This window comes from Pelodiscus sinensis, chromosome 22 (assembly GCF_049634645.1).
Source record: "Pelodiscus sinensis isolate JC-2024 chromosome 22, ASM4963464v1, whole genome shotgun sequence".
Classification (NCBI taxonomy): domain Eukaryota; kingdom Metazoa; phylum Chordata; order Testudines; family Trionychidae; genus Pelodiscus; species Pelodiscus sinensis.
The window spans coordinates 15,561,613-15,587,626 of NC_134732.1; the positions used below are offsets into that span (position 1 = coordinate 15,561,613).

The 26,014-nt window shown below is 41.3% G+C and overlaps 1 protein-coding gene across 3 annotated transcripts; it reads left to right on the forward strand.

Moving 5' to 3' along the window:
• The first annotated feature begins 1,070 nt into the window (after nt 1-1,070).
• GTF3C4 (general transcription factor IIIC subunit 4) lies at nt 1,071-24,210 on the forward strand. 3 transcript variants are annotated; one of them, XR_012897225.1, is made up of 6 exons: nt 1,071-1,457; nt 6,851-8,674; nt 11,314-11,444; nt 12,505-12,593; nt 13,846-15,962; nt 22,709-24,210. XR_012897225.1 is itself a non-coding variant. In XM_075905779.1 (6 exons), exons 3-6 carry the CDS (start codon nt 6,929-6,931, stop codon nt 13,908-13,910), a joined length of 2,031 nt encoding a protein of 676 aa, XP_075761894.1. In that variant the 5' UTR covers nt 1,318-1,457; nt 6,084-6,144; nt 6,851-6,928; the 3' UTR covers nt 13,911-24,210. The 3 variants fall into 3 exon arrangements, 2 of the variants coding, with proteins under 2 accessions (XP_075761893.1, XP_075761894.1); XM_075905779.1 differs by adding an exon at nt 6,084-6,144 and having other exon boundaries at nt 1,318-1,457; nt 13,846-24,210; XM_075905778.1 differs by having other exon boundaries at nt 13,846-24,210.
• The last annotated feature ends 1,804 nt before the right edge of the window (nt 24,211-26,014 follow it).

Sequence of the window (26,014 nt, forward strand, 5' to 3'; positions counted from 1 at the left end):
TTGAAAAGGCTTTTTTTTTTTTGCAAAGTAAATGATTAATGAGATTCTTAAATATTGACTTTTAAATTTGTAGAGTAAAATCCGTCTTTACATAGAAAACAGCTTTAAAACAGGTCCCTAATGACAATACAATCCTAAATCCAAATATTTGCTTTTTCCCTCCATTAAACCCTCCAAAAAATCTCTCCCGATCCCATGTATTTCAAAGGAATTAAAATGCATTTCACTGTAAATATCCCTGTGTACAGCTTTCCAATAGCCCCAGGACAAAGGATTGGTGACAGGTTTACAGCATAAATCCATTAGGCCACCAAGAATCTTCGGTGGGGACAGGTAGCAGGCCACATACCCTACTAAGACCTATTGATTGCAGGAAAGGCTGTGAGTTTGTCAGGGAGTGAGGATTCAGCTGTACCAAATCCTGAGTAGTTTCCACAGGCAAAACCTTTTCATTTGGATTTCACTTGGGTTCAGCAAGAACACCGCATTTTATTTTTATTATTATTTATTGGTATTGCACCCAGCTACTCCACTCATAGACCTGTGCCCTAGAGTTCTGGGAGCTATGGCACTGTACAAACACACAACTAACAGGACTCTGCATTGCAGGGCTTAATGTCCCAGCTTTAATGCCATAACAGTAATTACTGTTGAGGTATTATGTACAATATAGTAACATTATTTAAGTACACAGCTGCACAGTATTAATTAAACCCCTCCTATTGTGTCATAACACTTGTTGACATTATTGTAAATTCTTCCATGCATCATGTTGGATTATTATTTCAGAGGGATATTAGTTCAACACGCACGATTAATACGTATGGTGGTTGTTTATTATAATGATAGCCCCCATGCAATATCGCTATTGATCACTGTTATGGATAATATCACTCCCCTTCAGGCACTACGACCGTGCCTCAAGGTTCTATCCACTCTGCTCTCTCATCCATCCCCCTGCTCTGGGCGCAGAACGGAAAGGGGGTTTCACTCAGGCAGTCGGTTGGCCACCCCATACCAACACTAAACAGGGGTCCTTGATGGTCGCGGTCTCGCTGGGCGCGGCGCATGCGCAGTGCGCCCCGAGCGGCCTCTGAGGCGGCGGCGGTGGTAAGATGGCGGCGGCGGAGGCAGCTGGAAGCGGGGGGAGTCCCGCGCGCTCCTCGGGCGGGGAAGAGCCGCCGGCGAGCCCCGAGTCGCCGGCGGAAGAGTCGGCGTCGGCGGGGCCCAGCGCGGGGTTCCGGCTGACGGCGGTGCGGAGGGAGCCGGCCGTGCGGCTGCAGCACGGCGTGAGCGGGCTGGAGCCGCTGGCCTGGTCCGAGGACCACCGGGTGTCGGTGAGCACGGCCCGCAGCATCGCCGTGCTGGAGCAGCTCAGCGACATCCACAGCGGCGGGCAGGAGCTGGTCATCCACCGCACGGCCGTGCCCGCGCCCGCCGCGGGCTGCCAGCTCAAGGTGAGGCGGCGGAGGGCGCCTGGGGACCCTCCTCTTCTGCCCTGGGGACGGCCCAGGACCCCCGGGCTGGGGAGAGACTCGTGCCCCTCTCCCGGCCGCGGGCTGCAGCGTTGAGCGCCGCCCCCTCCCCACGGGCGCCCTTGTGTTTTCTCCGTCCCCTTCGCTCTCAGCCCTCAGACTCGGCTTCAGATCGGGACATTGATTGTCGCCTTGCCGCCCCCCCCCCCCCAAAGGGGAGGTAGGCTGATGGCGAGGCTCCTTGAGGTCTGCTCGCGGCCACACCACTGTCGCTGACCCAGCAGAGCGATGGGGTCCCCCCTAAGGGCCGCCCTTCTCCTTGCTCTTGGCCCCGTCCCTCATCCAGTCCCCTCCCTACCGCTGCTGCCTGAGGTTGCCCTGAGTTGGAGTACATGTGGCTTTGTTTACAACTGGGGTTTCTCACACCCTGACTCCACCTCCGCTGTTTCTCAGATCCAGGCTAATCCAGATAAGGATTCATTACCGGAAAATGAAGTATCTACCCTGGGATAACTCATAGGCGATACAAAGCCATTGTGCCCAGAAGGAAGAACAGGGTTTTAGTTTGAATCAGTATTCATTTGTATGTGGCACTACACATTGTTGCTGGTATATTCACTGAGTCCGTCTGTGAATCAGTGCCATGCAAAAGTAGTATGCAGAATATTCTAAATTTTACTCGTTTAAAAAAAAGTACTCTTGCTTTGGTGTTTGCTTCTTGGAGCAGCTCCTAGAGTAAACTGAATGCATCTTTGCCTATACTAGAGGGAGAATGTGTGTGAGATGATTTTTATTGGACTAACTTAGCTTTCTGGCTTCTTGTGCTCAGTATATGAGCTTTTCTTCAGGTCTAGGGAAGGTAATACTTTTTCTTCTTTCATTTTACGTAGGGCACATTTCAGTGTGTTCTTGTTTAACTGTGTAATGTAGCATAGTGCTTTAAACATAAATACTATTTTAAAGAAAAAAATTACCTTAGATATATCTTGAGCCTTCATAGTTATTTATTTTCAGAGCCACTTTTTCTTTAAAAGAAAACTAAAACAGGATTTGCAAAAGTTAAACTTTATTTCAGATTTTAAAATTACCTGTAACGTATTTATACCTCTGTTAAAGCATTATTTATAGTGCATGAAAACCAGAAAGTAAAACTTCTAATCTAGAATTAGAGGCACTAATACACAATCAAAAACTACACGTGTGCTTAGCACAGGAGTGTCTAAGTGAAATTATTTCAGTTTCAGTGTGCAACTACCATGCATCTGAAAAAAACCTGTAATTACAGCTAAATTTTACAGACACTAGCTGATGTCAGTCTTGTATGAGACTACAAATCAGCTTCCGTTCTACTCTAGTACTTGGTGAACTAGAAGAGTGTTGAATTTAAGCAGAATACATTGTCATCTAGAAGTGCATTGGGAAAGAATGTACTAAATACATATGTGACAATAATAGATTTATTTCATCCAGTGCACTAAATGTGTCAATAGCAACTATATGGGTAAAATCAGGCAATCTGTGCGTTCTCAAACGAGTACACATAGGACACTTGTGTGTATTATTTTCCTATTGCATGTGGGCATACGCTTTTTGTGAAACAGTCACTCCTAACCTTTCAAACCTCATCTTCAGCACCTTGAAAAGACAACTTGAGAGTTTTACTCCAGTCATCTGAAGAAGTGGGCTATGCCCACGAAAGCTCATGATAACATCTACATGTTGTTTTTGTTAGTCTTTAAAGTGCTACCAGACTATTTGTTGTTTTTTAAGTTTATCCTGTACAGACTAAGTCAGCTACTCCCCGAAGCTTCTAATATCAGATATGTTATCTTGGGACTTGTTTGGGGTGGATGTGTTAACTACAATCGGTCTCCTTGCGATCTCCTATATTGTATGCTATTTGTTGACTGAAAACAATTTTTAATGTGTGTCCTAAGTGAGTCTCTACCTGTATGACTGATGAGTTCATTGACTCTGTTTATCTGATTGCTAGCAAATAAAGATTTAAGCTTGAAATCCTTGGCTGTTTTAGGACTCGTCTACATTTTGGATTTTTGCAGCAATGTAGCTACACAAATGTAAACCTCTCCTGTTAAAGATGCAATGCCCCAATATTTGCAGCAGTTTAAAACTGGGAATATGAATGGTTAACCCTGAAGCACTACCTTTACCTGTTATGGTTAACTGACAGGGGTTGAAATCCCAGTTAACTGATTAAACAGGATTTTACATCTCTGTTTCAAACTGAGGTAAACTGCAGTGCATCTTCACTGATGCAAAATTCCATAAACAAAACTTTAAAATCAATAAGTGGCACCTTAGAGACTAACAAAAATATATAGAACCATGAGCTTTCAACAGAGCTACCCCTCTGAAACCTTTAAAATGGCTTTCTAGACCCTCATATAAATAACTGGATTGAATTTAAATGGGAAAGGCATAGATTATAAAACCCAGGGTTATTGCACATTGATGGTGAGTAATCTCAAGTGCAACTTCAGTTGTTTAAAGTAGATTTCTTAGACAATGGATCAGGGATATTATAGACAGTATCTGTTTTATGTAGGATGTAGTGCAGAAGGACCCCAATCCTGCTTGTGTATATGAGAGATACAGATATGAAATACACATAAGATTGCAGCAAGTCTTTTCCTGTTTAAGATCTTCCACACCGCTAGTGTCACACTTAGAATCATAGAACTGGAAGAGACGTCAGGAGGTCATTAAGTCCAGCCCCCTGCCCAAGGGAGGACCAGTGCCAACTAAATCATCCCAGCCAGGGCTTTGTCAAGCCAAGTTTTAAAAACCTCTAGGGATGGAGATTCCACCACCTCCATAGGTAACCCATTCCAGTACTTCACCACCCTCCTAGTGAAATAGTTTTTCCTGATATCCAACCTAGACTTCCCCCACTGTAACTTGATTCCGTTGCTCCTTGTTCTGCCATCAATCACTACTGTGAACAGCCTTTCTCCATCCTCTTTGGAACCTCCCTTCAGGAAGTTGAAGGCTCTTATCAAATACCCCCTCACTCTTCTCTTCTGCAGACTAAACAAACCACCTCATAGGTCATGTGCCCCAGCCCCCTTATCATTTTGGTTGCCCTCAGCTGGACCTTCTCCATTGCGTCCACATCCTTTCATGAAGCACAGGCTTTTAAGCCGGCTCCCTGCAAGCAATGGAGCGTCTTTTTCCTCTTTTCCACCCCCCCCTCCCAGCGTGTTGCTGTCTCTTGATACAGAAGCAATAGCACAGAGTGGCAGAAGGCTCCCCAGAAGTGGGGCAGGGAGTGCACTGGCTGCTGGCCTTGCCCCTGGGGACTATCGAATAATTGTGTAACCACTAAAATTTGATGCAGTTACATGACTATTCAATTACACGTTATCTAACATTGCTAACAGGCACAACCTAAAACATTCTAGAATTGCTGAGAAGCAGGAACTGCTCATATGACATCAGGACCGTTTCAGGCTGAAACAGGCCTAGTGAGACTGTGCTTATAATTTTCTATCAAATCTGAAACTGATAGATGCAAGTCAAACTCTTACTTTAAAGATTTCCTCCTTTTCCCCTCCCTCAATTTGCATGTATTTGGCTTTTAGTGGATTTAGAACTGTTTTGTAGCCTCTTAGACAACTATAACTGCATTTTGAGATTGTAAATTTCTCCTTTTCATTTGCAATGCAACTGAGAACATAAAAATATTGACAGGTTCCCCAAACTTAAGTTGTCTGTTTATCACAGAACAGATAAAACAGAGGTGCAAGTTTCTATCAATGTGTCTCAACTATGACCAGGAGAATCAATCCTAGGGACAGATAGAGACTTCACTCTTCTTGGCTGTAGTCATTCTGCTAAGTGCCCCAAGGATCGGTTCTAGGGCTGGTTTTGTGCAACATCTTTATTAATGACCTGGATGAGGAGGTGGATTGCACCCTCAGCAAGTTTGCAGATGACACTAAGCTAGGGGGAGAGACAGATACACTGGAGGGCAGGAATAGGTTCCAGAGTGACCTAGACAGATTAGAGGATTGGGCCAAAAGAGATCTGATGAGGTTCAACAAGGACAAGTGTCCTGCACTTGGGACAGAAGAATCCCAAGCATTGTTACAGGCTGGGGGGCTACTGACTAAGTAGTAGTTCTGCAGAAAAGGACCTGAGGATTACAGTGGATGAGAAGCTGGATATGAGTCAACAGTGTGCCCTTGTAGCCAAGAAGGCTAATGACATATTAGGTTGCATTAGGAGGAGCATTGCCAGCAGATCTAGAGATTTGATTATTCCCCTTTATTCAGCTCTGTTGAGGCTACATCTGGAGTATTGTGTCCAGTTCTGGATTCCCCAACTACAAGCTCTCCCCCGCCATAGGCAGCAAGGGAGGGAGGAGTGCGTGTAGTCTACAGGATTAACTGATAAGACCAGGTTTATTGGTTAATTGTGTAGTTGACTAAATGTTAACATCTTTGGTACCTATCCGATACTTAATATATATGTAATCCCTGCTCAGTACATTGGAGAAAGGCCAAAACTCCAAAGTTAACATGCCCTGTAGGCTAAGACCGTGACCCTTCCAAATCCAAAATTGACAATCATTTTAAACCTTTGCAGGCGCTCAAGAATTATGCATGTGACCTTCCCTTATGCAGTGTTAGATGATGCACAGGATTAAGTGAGTTTGGAGACTTTATTGTAATTTGTAGAGAGAATAAACTGTCAAGGGGAGGGTTATAGTAGGAAAGTTGATGGAAGCAATATTGTATCAATTACGTTGTTTAGTCTACAAGTTTTTGATCATAAACTGATTGGTTTGCTTTTATTTTCTAGTATGTCTCTTTAATTAAATTTAGAGTGTAAAGATGCTATTTCAGAAGAATACTCAACATTTGGGGCTAATGCAGCAATATTGGAGGAGGGAAGTAGCTATTGGTAAATTTGTTGCATCTGTACTCATGATGTGTTTAAAAACATTTATGCCAGTAAGTAGGTATATTACTGCATGCTGCTTTTCAGATTTGAGATTTGTTTGCGTTTGGAGGTATGAGAGGCCATATGATGAGTCTAGCAGAAATGACACATTTGCAATTGGGTTTTCCTCTTTTGTTCAGTATAAAGAAGAGTTTCATTTTAATTTGTGTGTACCTTTCAACTGCTGGACACACATGCTGAAGTTCACACCATCATATTTGCTTAACAGAGGGGCCAGACTTTCAGCCTTCTGTCTTCCATTTTAATGGAAGCTAAAATCCTTCTCTCCTTCCTCTCTCCCCTATGACACAGAGTATAGAATTGATTTTTTTTTGGTAATAGTACCACTAAAATACTGTTAGGAAATGTTTTTATAAAATTGTGTTTTAATAATACTTATTCTGTTTCAGGTTGGTTCAAAAAAGGAGGTTGCAGAATGTAAGGAAAAGTTTGCAAGCTCTAAGGATCCAACTGTTAGTCAAACCTTTATGCTAGATAGAGTATTCAACCCTGAAGGAAAGTCACTTCCACCTATGCGAGGATTCAAATATTCCTGCTGGTCTCCACTGGGCTGTGATGCTAATGGAAGATGCCTTCTAGCAGCTCTAACTATGGACAATAGATTAACCATCCATGCTAACCTCAACAGACTACAGTGGGTGCAGCTGGTTGATCTGACAGAGATTTATGGAGAGCGTCTGTATGAAAACAGTTACAAACTTTCTAAGCTTGAGGCCCCCAGAGGAGATCTAGGGGACTTTGCAGAATTTCAGAGACGGCATAGCATGCAGACTCCAGTTCGTATGGAGTGGTCCGGTATCTGCACCACCCAACAGGTGAAACACAACAACGAATGCCGAGATGTTGGCAGTGTACTCTTAGCCGTACTCTTTGAAAATGGAAACATTGCAGTTTGGCAATTTCAGCTTCCTTTTGTGGGTAAGGAATCCATTACTTCGTGCAATACCATAGAGTCAGGAATAAATTCCCCTAGCGTCTTGTCTTGGTGGGAATATGAACACAACAACCGAAAGATGAGTGGACTCATTGTAGGGAGTGCTTTTGGACCAGTTAAAATCCTTCCTGTTAACTTAAAAGCAGTTAAAGGCTACTTTACACTTAGACAACCAGTTGTCTTATGGCAAGAAATGGATCAGTTGCCCGTACAGAGTATCAAATGTATTCCTCTCTACCATCCTTATCAAAAATGCAGCTGTAGCTTAGTGGTGGCTGCAAGAGGATCTTATGTGTTTTGGTGTCTTCTCTTGATATCCAAAGCAGGTCTGAATGTCCATAATTCCCATGTAACAGGGCTTCATTCTTTACCAATTGTATCCATGACTGCAGACAAACAAAATGGCACAGTATACACATGCTCAAGTGATGGAAAGGTAAGGCAACTTATTCCCATCTTCACAGATGTTGCATTAAAGTTTGAGCATCAGCTTATTAAGCTGTCGGAAGTGTTTGGCTCTGTGCGGACTCACGGGATAGCCGTAAGCCCATGTGGTGCATACCTAGCAGTTATTACAACAGAGGGAATGACCAACGGCCTTCACCCTGTAAACAAAAACTATTTAGTTCAGTTTGTAACTCTCAAAACATTTGAGGAGGCGGCTGCTCAGCTCCTGGAATCTTCTGTCCAGAATCTTTTTAGACAAGTGGACCTGACAGACCTTGTGCGCTGGAAGATTTTAAAAGATAAGCATATCCCTCAGTTCTTACAAGAAGCCTTGGATAAAAAGGTTGAGAGCTGTGGATCAACTTACTTTTGGCGTTTTAAGCTATTCCTCTTGAGAATTTTGTACCAGTCAATGCAGAAAACTCCTTCTGAGATCATGTGGAGGCCTTCACATGAAGACACAAAAATATTAATATCAGATTCCCCTGGAATGGGCAGTACTGAGGATGATCATCAAGAAGAGGGAACGTCAAAACAGGCCAGCAAGCAGAGTTTGTGTGAAGTGAGCAAAGGAACAGATGCAGGTGACCCAGCAGATGACACTCTTGCCCACTCTAGTGATATAGTAGGACATGAGCCAATGGAAGAGAAGCTCCTTGAAATACAGGCACAAATTGAAGCAGTAGAAATGCACTTGACAAGGGAACACATGAAGAGGGTGTTGGGAGAAGTTTACTTGCATACATGGATTACAGAGAACACCAGCATTCCTACCAGAGGAGTATGTGATTTCTTAATGTCTGATGAAGGCTATGATGACAGAACAGCACGAGTAAGTGCATGTGTATATTTTTGGAATTCCATACCACAAAATCCATGGTCTTCTCCATTCTCAGTTTACTGCTTTGGGGGGCAAATGTGGAGGGTTGCTTGTAAAGTAGCTGACTTGTATCTGTTTTGGAGATTAGTTGCCTACCTTTCTAACTGAGGATGGTGGGTGGTATTGTATGTGGGAAATCTGAAGACACGCTTTAGAATTTGCATCAGGCATAATAAGGAATTGTTTAAATTTCTGCTGGGGTGAGTAAATTGTGGAGGAGGACAGACCTCTAATCACTTTCACAATTATTAAATGAGCTGAAAGAATGTGGTTGTATAAGAAGGCATCTTTGTTTTTTTCCCCCCCTCTGGTTAAGTTTATCTACCACTTAATTTATTTAAATTAAAATGGAGTCCTCCCCAACCCAATCAGTTGTAGTATAGCTTCAAGATTTTAATTCTTCAACAGACTTCAGTAATGATAGCTCTTAAATACAAATGTTTTATATAAAATATTGTCAGTGTTCATTTTAAATGATAAATTTGGCTGATTTTAAACCCACTTTCCTTCGTGCTGTTGTGAAGTCAAGAAAAACATCAGGTTTGAGAGTCTTTAGAAATGACAAAATAAAACATTGTGAAAACTGAAAACAAATCATTGACTTAAATTATGTCTTAAAGATACTTCAGTATTTGATTTGTAAAATGTGTATTCGTTGTCTGAATCTCTGGGTACAATTATATTCTTGAAAATATTAAACATAACTAAATACGTTGCTGCATCCAAGCACTGATAAGAACATGCCCCAAACTTACAATTCTCCCTTCTGCTGTAAATCTTTAAATACAAGATCAATGTCCAGTCTGTCACCAGTCCTGAAAACAAAAATACCCATCAGAGCTTACTCTGTTTTTTCATGCTTTTTCTTGAACTGTGTTCCTTATGCTGCGTAATGAAGTTAACAAATGGGTGTGGTAGCAGACCAAGAAGGGAAGCAAGAGAGACTCTACTGAGAATGGTCTGCTGCAAGATGTTCAGATTTAGGGTATATCTACACTGCGATTAGACACCCACAGTTGATCCATGCCAGCTGACTCAGGCTTGCCGTGCTTGGGCTACAGGGTTGTTTCAATGCAGTGTAGGTTTCTAGGTTTGGACTGGAACTTGAGCTCTTGGGTTCTGAAAGATGGGGGGCTCCCAGAAGTCTACATTTCAGTGAAACAGCACTGCAGCCCATGCTGAGTCAGCTGGCACAAGCCAACCATTGGTTTTTCTTTGCAGTTTAGACTTGCCCTCTGGGACTAGGGATGGTAAAATGTGTTTGCAAGTAAACGTGTAACTGCTGAAAAAGTGTACACAGTTACTTTCACATCCCTATTTGAAACTGAACAAGGTGGTGTCATATGATCCCCAAACTCTGCACAGTAACTGAAGCCTTGCATCATTTAGGCTTCAAAGATCAAAATCAATCTCTTTAATTGCATTTGGAAACAAGTACAAAACCAGTGTAGTCTTCAGTACTGCTGTAAACAAGCAGCCCAGAACAGTGTGTGCCAGCTCAAGATTTTGAGTGGCCTTTAATATTTCACTGGCGAATATTTTGTCAACACAGCTGTGGTCTACTGGCACCCTCAAATTACTATGAATTGAAAAAAACCTGAAAGAAAGGGAGGTTGCCCTTCACATCTTTTAGACAGAATAGCTTCTTTTTCTGGGCTTTAGAAGTATATATAATTCGTTAATTTTATTATGAACCTCCGTCAGTCATGATTGTTGTCACTGCCTAAAATATTTCTTCACTAACTTAGGGACATGACTTGTATCAGTTGAAATGTCAAAGGTAAACTGTAAATGACAAGTATGATATAAATTTGACCAAATACTTTGGATTTCAGTGGCACTGCTATATGTATTTTATTTACGACAGTGATTGCTAAAACAAACTCATCAGATTCATAAATAACAGCACTTCAGACTCCTCCATTGTCATAGCCATGAGACTATTTTTTTAAAAAAGCATTATGCAGTAACTTTGATGATCTCTAACGTGGTCTAATAAATGGATCGCAAGTCCAAGTTGTATTTTCTTTCAAGTCACCAAAAATCCTGATTTTTTTTTTTTCAAAAAAAAAAAAAAATCTGTATAGTTTGAATCTCTAAAATCTGAGACTCTGGAGACCAGCAACACCTGTGATCTGGCAGGACCACAGAGAGCCTCAGTGGCTAGTGGTGGGGGTTGGCCAGTAGTCCAGCGGCTGGGGGACTGGCCAGGGTCAAGAGTGCAGCCGGGGCCAGGAGGCCGTGCCAGGGCTTGGAGGGGAGCCTGGGAGTAGACCTCCCCTTGGTCTAGCTAACTCCTGCTTTTGAGGCCACTCATGAAGTCCACCCTGTATTACTTTCAATTATATGTGAGGTTAGGAAGTTAAATCTATTGGGTTGCATAATTAGCATGTGGATTAGAATAAATCAGTTCATCTCTACTACAGCACTATGTATCTGTGTTGCATTTTCTTTTATTTGAGTTCAATTAGGTGGATTGGATTTTTGCATCTTGTATTTTGTTCTGAAATCATGCCATCCTGTGAGATTCTCCACCTTTCAACAGGCAATGTCTTTTCGTATAAACAGTGCTGACTGCCATGTGTTCCCAGGTGCTGATTGGACATATTTTAAAGAAAATGAACAAACAGACTTTCCCAGAACATTGCAGCCTGTGTAAAGAGATCTTGCCATTCACAGATCGCAAACAGGCGGTCTGCTCCAATGGCCATATTTGGCTCAGGTAAGTTATTAAGCAGCTTTTGCTTTGATTCTCTTCTCTGTTTGGATGAGTGGAAGGCATTTCAATAGCTAATGTAAAATACTTTCTCATAGTGTGGATAATGAATGTAATGGAGTATGTTGTCTGCGTTCTGATTAGGAAAGAGGAAGCAGACAAGGTATCACGTACTTTCTAAGAGTGAGGAAGAACTCGGGGATAGTTTAGAGGTAAATAGGCAAGCAGGCCTAAATTTGACCTTATTTATATTCTTTTAAATATTGTTTTATTCTCAAAACTAATACTTCGGTGCTCATAATTCATTGTTTTTCTTTTCTCTTTTTTTCCTCCATCCCCCCCAAAGGAAAATAAAAGGAAATCAAATGGCTTGCAGTTTTTGGATGGGAGGGCGGAAGAGGAAAAAGAGTCATTATTGAAATATGTTTTGTGCATTTCTGGCTACTTATGCACCTTATCTCAAATTGCTTTGTTGCTAACGTCAAATCTGGCAGCTGGTTAGGTCTTAATGAAACTAGTCAGTTTGCATGCCCAGAGTTACTTTATTATTTCCGAAAGCTTTTAACATTGAAGACCAAGAAATTGGATACTTGACAGTTTTCCGTAGAGGTCTAGTCACAGCCACCGGTGTGAATTAATTATTCTGATGCTACCAGAACCCGCTGCCTGAAAGAGTCCCTTGACCTTTCTAAGTGTTGTAAGCCCCTTATATAGTACATAAAATCTGCATGCATCTTTAAGTCATAGTGATTGCGACTCAGTGACTCTGTCCACTGAAATACCTCGCAAAATCTTCCCTTTGGATGTATGCTGGTTAAAATGGTAAAGCCAATAGTGGAAATACTTCACTCCCTGACCCTTGATATGTTGTCTTGTGACCTCTTGTACATGTAGATTATTACAAGGCAAACTTTAAGTTGCTTGTTTTGAGATTGAGCCAAATGCTGCTTTTATACTTCCACAGCCTCACAGAAGCTCAGCTGTTAGCTGAGAGCAGAATTTGTTCCTCTGCCATAAAGCATACAATTAGAAACTTCTGTTGATGATATAATTTGCCATCTTACAGGTGCTTTTTAACCTACCAGTCCTGCCAGAGTTTGGTATACAGAAGGTGTCTGCTTCATGACAGCATTGCACGGCATCCAACCCCAGAAGGTAAGCTACTTCCATGGCTTGAAAGGGCAAGTCATCATCTGTATGACAACAAAGATCAGTTTCAGTGACTTGCTTATTTCAGGCAGTTATCGTATGTAGTAACATTCTGCTCTTCAAAATGTTTTACTGTCATCTGTGTCACACTTGTAAACTTCAATTAGAATATAGTAATGAGAGAAAGTAATATGTATGTATTGCATTTTCATATGCAGTTTGTACTGGAGTGTTTCAGCAGGCTAGACAATTAATACTAATTTAATTAGATGCCTTTACATGTACAAATTGTACACCAATTCTACAAAATGGTAAGCACTATTGATTTTAGTGAAAGTTGAGTTTTCTCAGCATGAACTTAGAAGGATCTTGGTAGATTACTGACAATCATGTTCCCTGCCCACAACTTGTGTTGTCTGATTCTTGCTAGGGATGTTAACGAAGATTTATTTTTGTAAACACGTAACTAAATTTTTTAGTGGCTACACATTTACACTCAGAGGGCAGGCGGGAGCTGGTGTTCACCTCTCCCCATGCCTAGCCTGCTTCACGACAGCCCCATCCCACATACTGAACCTCTCGTTTTTGCCCCACCCCAGAATTTATAAATGGAGATGTGCCTTTCTCATAAAGCAGGAAGGGACCTTGAGAGGTCATTGAGTCCAGTCCCCTGCCCTCGTGGCAGGACCAAGTACCATCCCTGACCGATTTGCCCCAAATCCCTAAATGGCCCCCTCAAGGATTGAGCTCACAATCCTGGGCTTAGCAGGCCAATGCTCAAAACATTAAGCTATCACTCCCTCTATTTGGGGGAACTACAAATTCTGGGGCTGGTGCATGAAGGGAATGAGAAGTTGAGGAGTGTCTTTCTGCTTCTCAATCGGGCCATTCCAGTGAGTGTTTTAATTTTGTGGGGGGAAGCAGGGGGGAGAAGGGGTTGGTTCTTCTCACTTTTGTGTGGCTCCCACTGATTTTTCTGTGGGTCAGTGGCTCCCGAGCCAAAAAAGGTTCCCCACTCCTTTATAGTATGGTGTGGCATTTAAATTAGTGTATTAAATTCTCTAATATTAATGGAGTTGGATTCATCTTAAATCTTCAGTTAGTCTTGTCAGAGATATATCTCAGAACATCATTTCAGAGATTTTTGTAGTAGAAGTTTGCCTAGGTAAAGGGTATGAAGGAAAATATTCATCCAAATCATTTGTGATCTCTCTTCTGTGTCGCTCTGGCTTTAAACCACTTGTTTTCCTATTTGCAGATCCTGAATGGATCAAGAGGTTATTACAAGGACCTTGTACTTTCTGTGATTCTCCTGTATTCTAGAAAAAAGCTGAGGGAAGCTGAAGACATTTTCTGTACTGCATAAAACTTCAATCTGGAAGAAGACAGAAGGTGCAGCAGTATGTACATTTTACTGAAGGGGAAAAGATACTGTTTCTAACCCCGTAAATGGAACACTTGAAGCTCAGTAGTGTAGTGACCCATTTTGTTCTCCAGAAACAAAAGCACCCTCTGAATACCTCCTGGCACAAGGATTTATTAAGCAATTTTAAGGCAACTATGGACTTAGAGCATCAGCATTGATTGGTCTCATTTTCTTCTATTGAAAGACCTCAAATCTGAGAGGCATGCACCCTGAACTCCATCTCTGATGAGAACTGAATGCTTTTCTCAAGGGTCAGAGCATCCTAATCAGGAAGAATGCAGGAGGTACTTCTTGAACAGTCTTGGTGGGTAGAGGGGGCTTCTGTCTGCAGTGCTCCTGTTTGTTCGCTTAATGAGTACTGGCACTCACTGTACCACAGAATATTAAACTATTCGAAATAATGTGTGGTTCTAATATATTTCTTAGTGACTTGCATGTCAGTTTTAGACACTTGAGAGAAGTCAGCCACTGCGTTTCACTCGATAATAGGTAAAATAATTCCTGGTATTTCTCAGGGTTTGGAAAAAAAATTGCAGTCAGAAAACTAAATTGGCAGCTTGTGCCAAATATGGGCCATTAAGAAAAAGTTTTTAAATCCTAATGATAAATTATATTAGCTTTAGATACCCAACTCTAAAATGTATGCTATCTAGTACTTGAATCTTTTTGACCTTTTCTGAAATAAGTTTTAACTATTTAGCCACATGTCCCAACCCCTATTCTCTTAGGTTCATTGCACATTCTGTCAGCTGGAACCACAGTCCCTTTCTATGTGACCCAATAACTGTTTTTCCTTCCCTCCAATCTGGCAGTGTGATTCTCTTCAAAAACATTGCAATAACTTGGCCAAAAAACAGTCATTTCTGCCTGTCTCTTGGTTTTCTTAAACTGGCTTTTTAGAATAGATAATAAAAGAGAGCTACTAAATTATATGGGAAATATCTAACCAAAACATTCCGAGTCTGGGGAAGCTTTTCTGTGAGAGTTATAAAATGGGGGAGAGATGATTATATCAAGCATTCAGAAACATGCAGCTGAATTATCCTGGTGGAACCTATTTCCCATTGTCACTGAAACAGTGTTTTCTTTGACTGTCCCACTGGAAAATTATCCTTTCTGCCTTTGGGACCCAGCCTGCGTGGGGGGCATCTCCTTTTCAACTTTCTGCAAAGTGCTAGAGGACTAATGCTTCCAAAATGAGTTTGTCATAGAATCCATCTTGTCTGGTTAAAAACCATTTTCTCAGGCAATCCAAAGTTCTGTTTCCACTTGCACCCTTAATAATGCCAGTCCACTGAAAACCAGGTTTTTAGTTGCTTGCTTTCTGGGATGCATGATGTATACACTTCACTTCTACAGGCTTGTTATTGCGTTGAAGCAAGGGTATGAATTTATGGTGCATCAGCTTGTTGTGCATTAATGTTCTGTGTGGACTCTGCTACAGAGCACAAATGCAATATAGGTGTTTGCAAGCAGCAAGAAACTATCCAGAAAATATTCAACAAATGCATGTGTGGATTGGTGCTTAAGTTTCCTTGTCTTAATGACTATGCACATTGTCTTAATGTTCCTTTGCCTTCCTAGGAGCAGTCATCTCTCAATTCATGATCAAACAAGCCAACTGCCTTTATAGTTCAGTGTTTCATGGAAGTTGATCTGATAGTGCTCCTACGATAGACAATAGTTCTAATGAATCATAAGATTAGAAAACCATAAGCACAGATTCATTTGTAGAATAACCATAGCCTTGTCTGTAAATATTGCTGGGAGTGATACCATAATTGTATTAAAGAAATGTTTAGTTTTTTTATTGATGTCCATTACAAATTTAAAAACTTAGTGGTATATTTATTTTGTAGCTGCCAGTCTCAGCTAGCAAAGCAAGAGATGGAAAACCATTGTCAGTTGGAATGGTTGCACTGACATCTTAACTGTGTGCTCAGTTTGAGGCAAGTACCATGGCTGTGTCAATGTCAGGATTCCTCTCCCTTCTCAGATGCTGCCTAACTCTCCCTTCCCTGGGGAACAAATGCATCATTTACAATAAAATCTGAATGCTGAGAGAGTCTAGGATTGGTGGTGGGTAATGGCCTTGTGAAAACAGTCCTAATCAGCTGGTCCAGATATTCTGTTGCCTTTCTGAAATAATTCTGATCATGGGGAGGGATTATAGGAGCTTTTCTTTTTTAAAAAAAGGGTGTTGTATAAATGAAATCTAATTTTCTTGATGCATTTCTTTTTTTTTCTGTTTCAGGCTTAAGTGGTTGTAAAATCTACTGGTCCATTGAAATGTTTCTGGGTTGGGCAGACTAAATGGTATTGGACCTAAACATGTTATTCTGTACTGACTTTAATGATAGTATAATTTTAGCAGCTTTTCTCTCAAGCTGCCCTGGCTAGAGCATAATGCCTTATACACTTGGAAGGTAAGAGTCCAAGCTGCTTTCAGCATTGGTTCAGACATCTTCAGGTATTGGACACTCAAAGTAGATTAACTTGGTGGTTGTATAAAATGGCAGTTGTATTGATGGGATTTTAAAGTCTTCCCACAACCTGCCAGTTTGCATGTCACAAGATAGCTGGGAGTCTCAGATTCTGCATAGAAATAGCTTTGGACTCTTATTGCTGTGGGTGAAGCAGTAGTGTGGATTTTTAAGCCATTGCATTTTTTTGGCAGTTAGTGGAAAGCTGAATAAAATAGGCACTTTCAGATCAGTAGAGTCCCACTGGATTTTTTTCCTCCCTCTCCCACTTACCCTCTCAGAACTTCCCTCTAGAGAAGTAACTTGTAGCTGTTGAGTAGTACCAATCACTTGCCATTCTAGGTTTAGTCCTATTTCTCAGTACAATAGTCTTGCACAAGAACTGCTCTCCTCTGGGAAGGTACTTAGAATTGTCCCCAGCAACTCATAGGAGCATTACACAATTCAAGAAAGACACAGGAGAATGGAACAATAGTCTAAGGAGTCCTCCTTGGGAGTCTGCAAGATGAGAGCAAGTCACTGAGCCTAGGAAGAGGCTATGCATATATTTCCGCTCCATACTGGGATAGTGCTGAGGTAGCAAATACAGCCATCAGTCTGGGGTTCATACCCCTTCTGTGTAACTTTGCTGTGGCATGTGTCATCCTAGAGGATCCCTGCTGTGATTAAAGCATGTGTATGCAGCACAACAAATGTGTTTGGATTATGAAAGCCTGGTAATCTGACTGCAAGGAAACATGCCTGAAGTAATCACACAATCACCTTTTTAACTAAATGTTGTAGAAACCCCATAGACCACACCCAGATACCATGGATATGATGGTGGTAGACTGAAAAGGCTAGATTGGTACTTCCTGGGAAAAAATGCTATAGAAGCAGCAGTAAGGAGGGGGGAAATGAGGTGTTCTCTGCTGAGATCTCCTTACTTTGTTCTCTTGCAAGGGAAGTAGACAGTATTTGCCCCCTCGTGGCAGAATTGTGTATAAGGATGTTTTTTCCACTCTACTAAAACAGATTCTTGTGTTGTTTTATCTTTGAGGGTTCATTTTTTAAAAACTAATCTGTGGTTCTTTAAAACAGTGGTCTTAAACCTTTTTTCATTTCCTGCACCTAAAATTATTGAATGGAGGTGTGGATCCCTTTGGAAATCTTAGAATGATATATTGGGGGGAGGGGAGGGGTGTCCACAGTCGGTTCACAGAGAACAGTTTGAAGGTAAAGTCTGGTATTGGTGGTTGTGTGAGAAACTTGGCGTTCAAGGTCAAGGTTTTCAAAAGCACTTAAACCCCTTTGCACTGAAAGTGAATAGTTGAATGTTCTAGTAGATTTTCTTCCAGCTTTTGGGGAGACAGATTTGGGGGCTCCAAATTTACTGACTTATAATAGAGGCCTTCAAATTAACTTGCCTTCATCTACATATGAACATAAGAACTGCAATTCTGGGTCAGACCAAAGGTCCATCTAGACCAGTATCCTGTTTTCCAACAGTGGCCAATGCTAGATGCCCCTGGAGAGTGAACAGAACAGGGGATAATCAAGTAATCCCTCTCCTGTCACCCGTTCCCAGACCCTGAGAGAGGCTAGGGACACCATTCCTACCTACCCCGGCTAACAAGTATTGATGGGCCTATATCCTCTATGAATTTATCTAGTTATTTCTTGAACCCTGTTAAAGTCCTGGTCTTCACAGCCTCCTCTGGCAAGGAGTTCCACAGGCCAACCATGCACGGTGTGGAAAAAAACCTTTTTTGTTTGCATTATATTTGCTACCTATTAATTTCATTTGGTGACCCCTAGTTGTTATAAAACAATAAATGGTCTGGTAGCATTTTAACTAAACATGTAGATGGTATCACGAGCTTTCGTGGGCACAGCCCACTTCTTTAGATGACCGGAGTTTTAATCTCTGATCATCTGAAGAAGTGGGCTGTGCCCACGAAAGCTCATGATACCATCTACATGTTTTGTTAGTCTATAAAGTGCTACCAGACCATTCGTTGTTTTTTTCTGTACAGCCTAACTGGGCTACTCCCTGAAGCCTAGTTCTTATGTTATGGGAACAAGTAAATAACTTTTCCTTACTCACTTTTTCCACACAGTCATGATTTTATAGACGTCCGTCATATCCCCCCTTATTCTCCTCTTTTCTAAGCTGAAAAGTCCCAGTCTTTTTAATCTCTTTTCATATGGGACCTGTACCAAACCCCTAATAATTTTTGTTGTCCTTTTCTGAATCTTTTCCAATGCCAATATATCTTTTTTGAGATGAGGCAACCAAATCAGTACACAGTATTCAAGATGTGGGCGTACCATGGTTTTATATAGAGGCAATAAGATGTTCTTGGTCTTATTCTCTCTCCCTTTTTTAATGATTCCCAACATTCTGTTTGCTTTTTTGACTGCCACTGCACGTTGAGTGGATGTTCATAGAGAACTATCCACATTAACTTCAAGATCTCTCTCTCGAATAGTTATAGGTAAATTAGCCTCATCGCATTTTAATGTAGAGTTGTGATTATTTTTTCCAATGTGCATTACTTTACATTTATCGACATTAAATGTCACGTCATTTTGTTGCCCAATCAGTTTTGTGAGATCTTTTTGTAGCTTTTTACAGTCTGCTTTGGTCTTAACTATCTTGAGCAACTTAGTATCATCTTCAAATTTAGCCACCTCACTGTTTACCCCTTTCTCCAGATAATTTTATATATAGGTTAAATGGGATTGGTCCCAGTACAGCCCCTAGTTACTTCTCTCCATTCTGAAAACTTACCATTTTTTCCTACCCTTTGTTTCCTGTCTTTAAACCACTTATCCATCCATGAGAGGACCTTCCCTTTTCTCCCACGACAACTTACTTTAGAGCCTTTTGAGAGGGTCCTTGTCAAAGGCTTTCTGGAAATCTAAGTACACTATATCAACTGGATCTCCCTTGTCCACATGTTTGTTTGACCCCTCAAAGAACTCTAGTAGATTGGTAAGGCATGATTTCCCTTTACATGTTGACTTTCCCCCAACAAATTATGTTCATCAATGTGTCTGACATTTTTATTCTTTATTATAGTTTCAACGAATTTGCCCAGTACTGACTAGTCCGTAATTGCTAGGATCACCTCTAGAGTCTTTTTATATATTAGCCTCACATTAGGTACAGAAGCTGATTTAAAGGATAGGTTAAAAACCACAGATAACAGTTCTGCAATTTCATATTTGAGTTCTTTCAGTACTCTTGGGTGAATGCCATCTGGTCCCGGTGACTTGTTAATGTTTAGCTTATCAATTTGCTCCAAAACCTCCTCTAATGACACCTCAGTCGGGGACAATTCCTTAGATTTGTCACCTAAAAAGAATGGCTCAGATTTGGGAATCTCCCTAACATCCTCAGTCACAAAGACCGAAGCAAAGAATTCATTTAGTTTCTCTGCAATGATCTTATGGTCTTTGAGTGCTCCTTTGGCATTTTGATCGTCCAGGGACTCCACTGGTTGTTTAGCAGGCTTCCTGCTTCGGATGCACTTAAAAAACATTTTACTATTACTTTTTGGCTAGCTGTTCTTCAAACTCCTTTTTGGCTTTCTTATTATATTTTTACACTTAATTGGACAGAGTTTATGCTCCTTTCTATTTTCCTCACTAGGATTTAACATCCACTTTTTAAACAATGCCTTTTTATTTCTCACTGCTTCTTTAACTTGGTTAAGCCAAGCCACAGTGGCACTTTTTTGGTTCTCTTACTGTGTTTTTAAAATTGGTGTATACATTTAAGTTGAGCCTCTATTATGGTATCTTTTGAAAAGTTTCCATGCAGCTTGCAGGGATTTTACTTTTGTCACGGTACCTTTCAAAATTTCAGTTTAACCTGCTCATTTTTGTGTAGCTCTAAAACTGACTAAATATTTCAGGACCAGTTGAGGTGCTATAAACTGGAGTTGCTGCATTGTGCATCACCTTTGATATTATATGTTAAATGCAAAAAGACTTAAGTTGTTTGCTGTTATGTTTGGGGATTGATAGCTACATATCTCACCTACTCTCTGCCTGAAGTTAATCTGTCATGATCCCTGATTAGTAATAGCTTGTTATGCCTCTAAGTCTCAGAGAGGTAGCCGTGTTTGTCAGTATCTGCAGAAATGAGTTAGTCCTGTGCCACCTTAGAGACTAACAGATTAGTTGGTCTCTAAGGTGCTACAGGACTCCTCATTGTTTATGCCTCTAAGAACTGGGATTTATATGGAATAAGGATGTTTAATTGGTTAACCAGTTAAATGTTAAGTATAACCAGTTTACCAATTAAACGGCAGGGAGGCTGTTAGGAGGGCTGCTCCAGCATGGCTGGAACACCCCTTCATCATGGACGGGTGCTATTCTGGCTGGATTGTGGGCAACCCTGCCTGTAGTGGGCCCCGTGAGGCTGGAACTGCCCCCTGCCCGCAGTGAGCGGGGGGTGCTTCTGGCCTTAACATAACCATTAACATCCCTAATATGGACATCAATCTTCCATCCTGACCTCAAGCAATTCCTACCCCCAGTGTGTGTACCAGGATGCTGTGTTCTCACTGATAGAAATTATTGGAAGAAGCTCACTGTTACTAGTGTAACTGGTTTCCCTAAGCTTTGCCTTGCCTGGAGTTTGAGACTTTTCCTGTTATACTGTGAGTTTAAAACATACCAGGTAGTACACTGGGTTAATTGGATTAAAGCAGTGTAAAAGGCTAATTAAATATCAGACTCTGTCATCTCATTGTGGTAAGTCTAACGGAAGCCTACAGAGAAACTAAATCCTCTTCTGATGGTGCTAGCTAAGAAATCCTGACTGCCAAGATGGCTTAACAGACAGACTCCGGAAAGGCACAGTCTGGATTTGTGGTGATTTTGTGCTTAAACCTCTTCTGTTGTGTCGGTCAAAGAATCATCACTCATGTGGTGCTGGAAATCTGGAGGAGCAGCAACTGGATCCAGTGCTCCAGCCAATCCTCTTGTGTCAGAGGATGTCGGGATCAGTAGCCGTGAAAGCGCTTTTTACCCCTGCCTCGTCCAGTAGTTAATTCTTCTCTCCATTGTTTCCTTATATTTAAAAGTAATTGAATACATACGTTATTCTAAACACCCTGGTCTTAAGTGCGCCCTCCAGGTTGCCAGTTCTGTTGTATGTGCCTGGTTTTTCCAGAAGAGACGTGTTCGTACTTGTTCATGGGTTTCTAACAAACCCAATAAACATTTCCTTGCATTTCTCCAAATATCATGTGAATTTCCCTAGTAGTTCATGTATCATACAAAGGCTTTACGCTCAGTGTGTGGATACCCATTTATTTTGTCATTAGAGCTAAGGATTCCTTGAGGGAAGAGTTGCATGTAAATTCCTATATACTTAATTGATATATACCTCTGCAAGTTTCAGCTCTGTTTTGTACCATCCTTATGCCTCAAAATAAAATTGAGGACTGGTTAGTCAAGAGATTAGTAACACCCTAAACATGCCATCCTTTGTCTGGTGTTCAGCAGTTTATGAAACAGTAGAATTCCTTATAGGCACAGTCACAAATATCCTCACTTGATACCTTTGTGTATAGCCTGTGCAGGAAGGTCAGGGAAAAAGAACGACCCTTTTTCTCCATAAGGGGGTTTCTGCTCTCATGTTAATATGTAGGATTTTTAGGCTTCAATACTTCAACCCTGCATCTTTATAGAGCAGCGGTTCCCAACCTTTTCCAGATGGGGACCCATTTTGACAATTCAGGAAGACTTGGTGACCCAGGGCAATTCAAAAAATGTGTGAATGGCTCCTTAAGAGACACCTGGGGAGACACCTGGGGACCCTTTTGAAATGTAATGGCGACCCAGGTTAGGAAACCCCATTGTAGAGGCATAGAAAACGCAGCTGTAAGCATGTCTACAGAAGTCTTATAATTTGTGGCTGGGTTAGCTTCTTAGAGAGCAGGCACTCAACCACACTATCCTGTGTCTTTCTGTGGATGAAGCAGCGAGGCATTTCAGACGAACAATGACATAGGCCTGTGCTTGCTGTCACCAGTCGAGAAACAGCTGCTAGTTTGTTTTACCTGCTTGCCTTCACTGTCTTCTTTATGAGATTCAATTGTCCATTCTGGGAGCCACCTTCTGCTTTACAAGGTCAGAAGCTTTCTGGAAGGTAGTATATGTGCAAGCCATGCTACAGTCAAGCATTAAAACTGGTTTGTATCCTCTCTTTGCAGCTGGGAATGGGAATAACATACTCATCCTTTTAACCCTCAAAGTCAGAGTTAGAGGTAAGACCTAAACAATTGTTTCACAGTAATATAGATACAAAGTTGTAGGTATGTGGTTAATACAAATGAAATTGCCTGAGTACCTAATACTATTGGATTCCTTTCCACATTCATGTCTACCCTTTAGCACTCCTGCTCTAAAGCATCTCTGGAAGCCTCTGTTTCAGGCCTGATCTAAACATACAAATTGCACCAGTTTAATCGAATCGGTTTCAAAACTGTTGCAGCTGAACTGCTGCAAGCTTGTGGTTTAGCTTTGCACGGGTAGATTTACACTAGAGTTGCCCTGATTTTTACATAAACAAGCACAGTTTGTATGCGTGGATAGGCCAATTCAAAGTTTCATTCCCTTTTTCCAACCAAAATTTCAGCAAAGTTCCCTGCTCTAGTACAGAGTGCGCCTGGAATATAGGCTGTGTAAAATCAAACCTCATTAGTTCCTTCCATGTATCATAGAAACTACTGTATACCCAAAGCTATGTACAGTGACCTAGTGTCTGCATTAAACTGTAGTGAAGCAGGGGTATGTGTAAATGCTTGAACTAAAATTAACACTTATCCTAATCCTAAACTCTGTGTTAAATTGTACAAAGTACGTGTGAATATTTCTACACAGGAAGTGTTCCCAGGCCCTCAGCCTGAAGACCACTCTCTTATTCTAAAGAATGGGACATGGGCCTTTTCACCATTTCTACTGTAAAGTTAAAAGCTAAAACTTACGCTCTTAATTCAAAAGATGCCACGTCCCTGCTGCTTTACATTTTGTATGTGTGATCCTGTTGTCCTTGCTGTGGCCTCTGACTATGCGTAGACAGTGGGTTGAATGCAGCCGCCTCTTGGTTGGTACATGGGTTGCTTAGGAATGCTAATTATACTATAGGTCAGGGCTAGACGTGAAGATTTTTCCCTATGCTATTCTAGGTTTCAGCGGGATAAGCCAGTAGGTAGACGATGGCATTGGAGTTTCCTCTTCATAGAGAAACGCACTGCTGTGTCTCTTACAGATGGTGCCATGTTCAATTGTGGTATTTTTCCTATTTAATACTATTGTGGTTAACTGGTCCCGAGGGCCATGGAAGGGCTCAATGAAGAGTTTTCAAGTTTTAACACATTTTTACCTGACATGAAATTTAGAAGTTAAATTTATTCAGTGATCTTTTGAGTCCCATAGGCCACTTAAAGTGCGTTCTGGGGTGGGAGCATTTCAGCTGGCAGGCCACTCAGTTACCAGGCTGAAAGGAAGAATATTTAATCTCCAGTTTCCCTTGTATTTCAAATTCAGTTCATAAGAGGGTCTGACCAAGTGGCTATGAATATTGATGCTGTATATATGGCACTTTTTTTGTAAATGTGAAGCAAACTGGAATGATGTGTTTTGTATACTGCGACAGTAGCATTGTAATCCTACCCGTTTTTTTTTATTCCAATAAATAAACAAATTTAGTTTTTGTATGTTGTGTGAATTATAAGGGGACGGCTTTAGGGGAGAAACATGGGCTCCCAAGATTTGAAGGGGGAGGGTGGCAACTTGTGGTTTAAAGAGGGCAACTCTTTGAAGTGGCTGCTTCATGGTGAAGAAATGTAATGTGAGCTGAGATCTCTTGATACAGCCACAGGTTCTGCATGAGTACATTGGGGCTGTGCAGGATGGGGAATAGAGCCTATGCTTTGTAAAATCTAAACACATTTAAAAAGCTCAATTATTAAACTTGAAAGCCTCTTCACATTTGTTTTGGCCAATGGGTCTGGTTGGACATTCCTGGTATTTTGGAAGGAATTTGTACAGTTAATGCATCTAAGCAGCCCTCCCATTCATCAGGTTTTGTTGACTGATGATTTCTAAACAAATATTTAAATATGGCAGCCTGCTGCCTCTATTCTATAGAGTGAAAAGAAACCTTGCATCAGGTGAGTTTGTCAACTGATTGACCAGATTGACTACCAAAACAATAAGGATTTGAATAAACTCACCATATTGTAATCCTTTATGGGACGAGCTCCATGTAAAAACTGGGAAGACTCCTTCAAAAGTCAGCCCCTAAAATCTGCATCATGTTTTTCGGCTGTATTTAACTCCCTTTGAACATTCAGAGTTAAGGCTGAACTTTTGGGCTAAATCAAACCATCATTGTATCTGGGGAGGATCAGAAACAGAAAATAACATTTTAAGAATGCAGGATGTACAAGTATCACCAGCAATACTTGCTTCAGGAGGCTTATCCTTTGGTAGCCTAAAATATTGAGGACTATTGGCTCACCAACAAATTCTCTACAGCTTGATCTTGGAAGGCATTGAACACCCTCCATTCCCAGTGAACACGGAGAACTGAAGATCGTGAGTATCTTTCAGGGCTGGGACTCTGAGTTGACCCAGTTCCTATGGAAGTTGGTGGGAGTCTGTGTTGAGCTGATTGACTTGAATTTGGGACCCTAGTGAATACCTCTAATACTGACTAAAAGGAATAGTTTTGATTTTGTGCTTTGAACACAGCCAGAGCACTGCTCTCCCTTTGAAATGCCCTCCCCTAGCTCTTTCTGCCTTTATAGAAAAAGAGGGTTGCTCCCCTCTTTCTAGGATTAACAAAACTTGCTGTCTTAATGCCATGTCTATACTTATGCACCGGAGTTTAGTCTTTTGGTGTTTGAGTTAGTGGGTCTAGTAAAGACCTATTAAATCAAACACTGAGAGTGGCTCCAGTTGGTGCCAGTACTTCTCGATTCATGAGTAAAGAAAGCCAACGGGAGTGTTTGCTTCCATCGACCTCCCACTGTGGAGATGATGCCCATCTTAGCTTAAGGTATGTTGACTCCAGCTACATTATTTACATAACTGGAGTTACATACCTTAAGGCAACCATCTGGATCTAGTGTAGACCTGGCCTCAGTCTGTTTACTGAGAAATAAGGGTTTAGACCTTCAAGGCCGCATAACAGAATCAGGGAAAGGGGGGGAGGTGTCCGTAGGTGGGAGGAATGCTTTGCAAAGCCATGTGTTAACAATGGCTTAATTTTGTATTCTGGCAACTTGACAATTATGGAAAATATACAAACAGTTTGAATGTCAGCAAGACAGGCCTCCAGTCTGGGACCTCTTTCCTGTTCCTAACTTGGTCAATACCTGGCTTTGAGGTTGACAAGTCCTCTGTATGAAGCATACTCGTGCTCTTTGATTTATATTTATTCTGTTGGTAAGACTCACTGCTGAATGGTACAAATATGGCCTTCATCCCGTGGGGGAGAAGGAGGAGAGCAG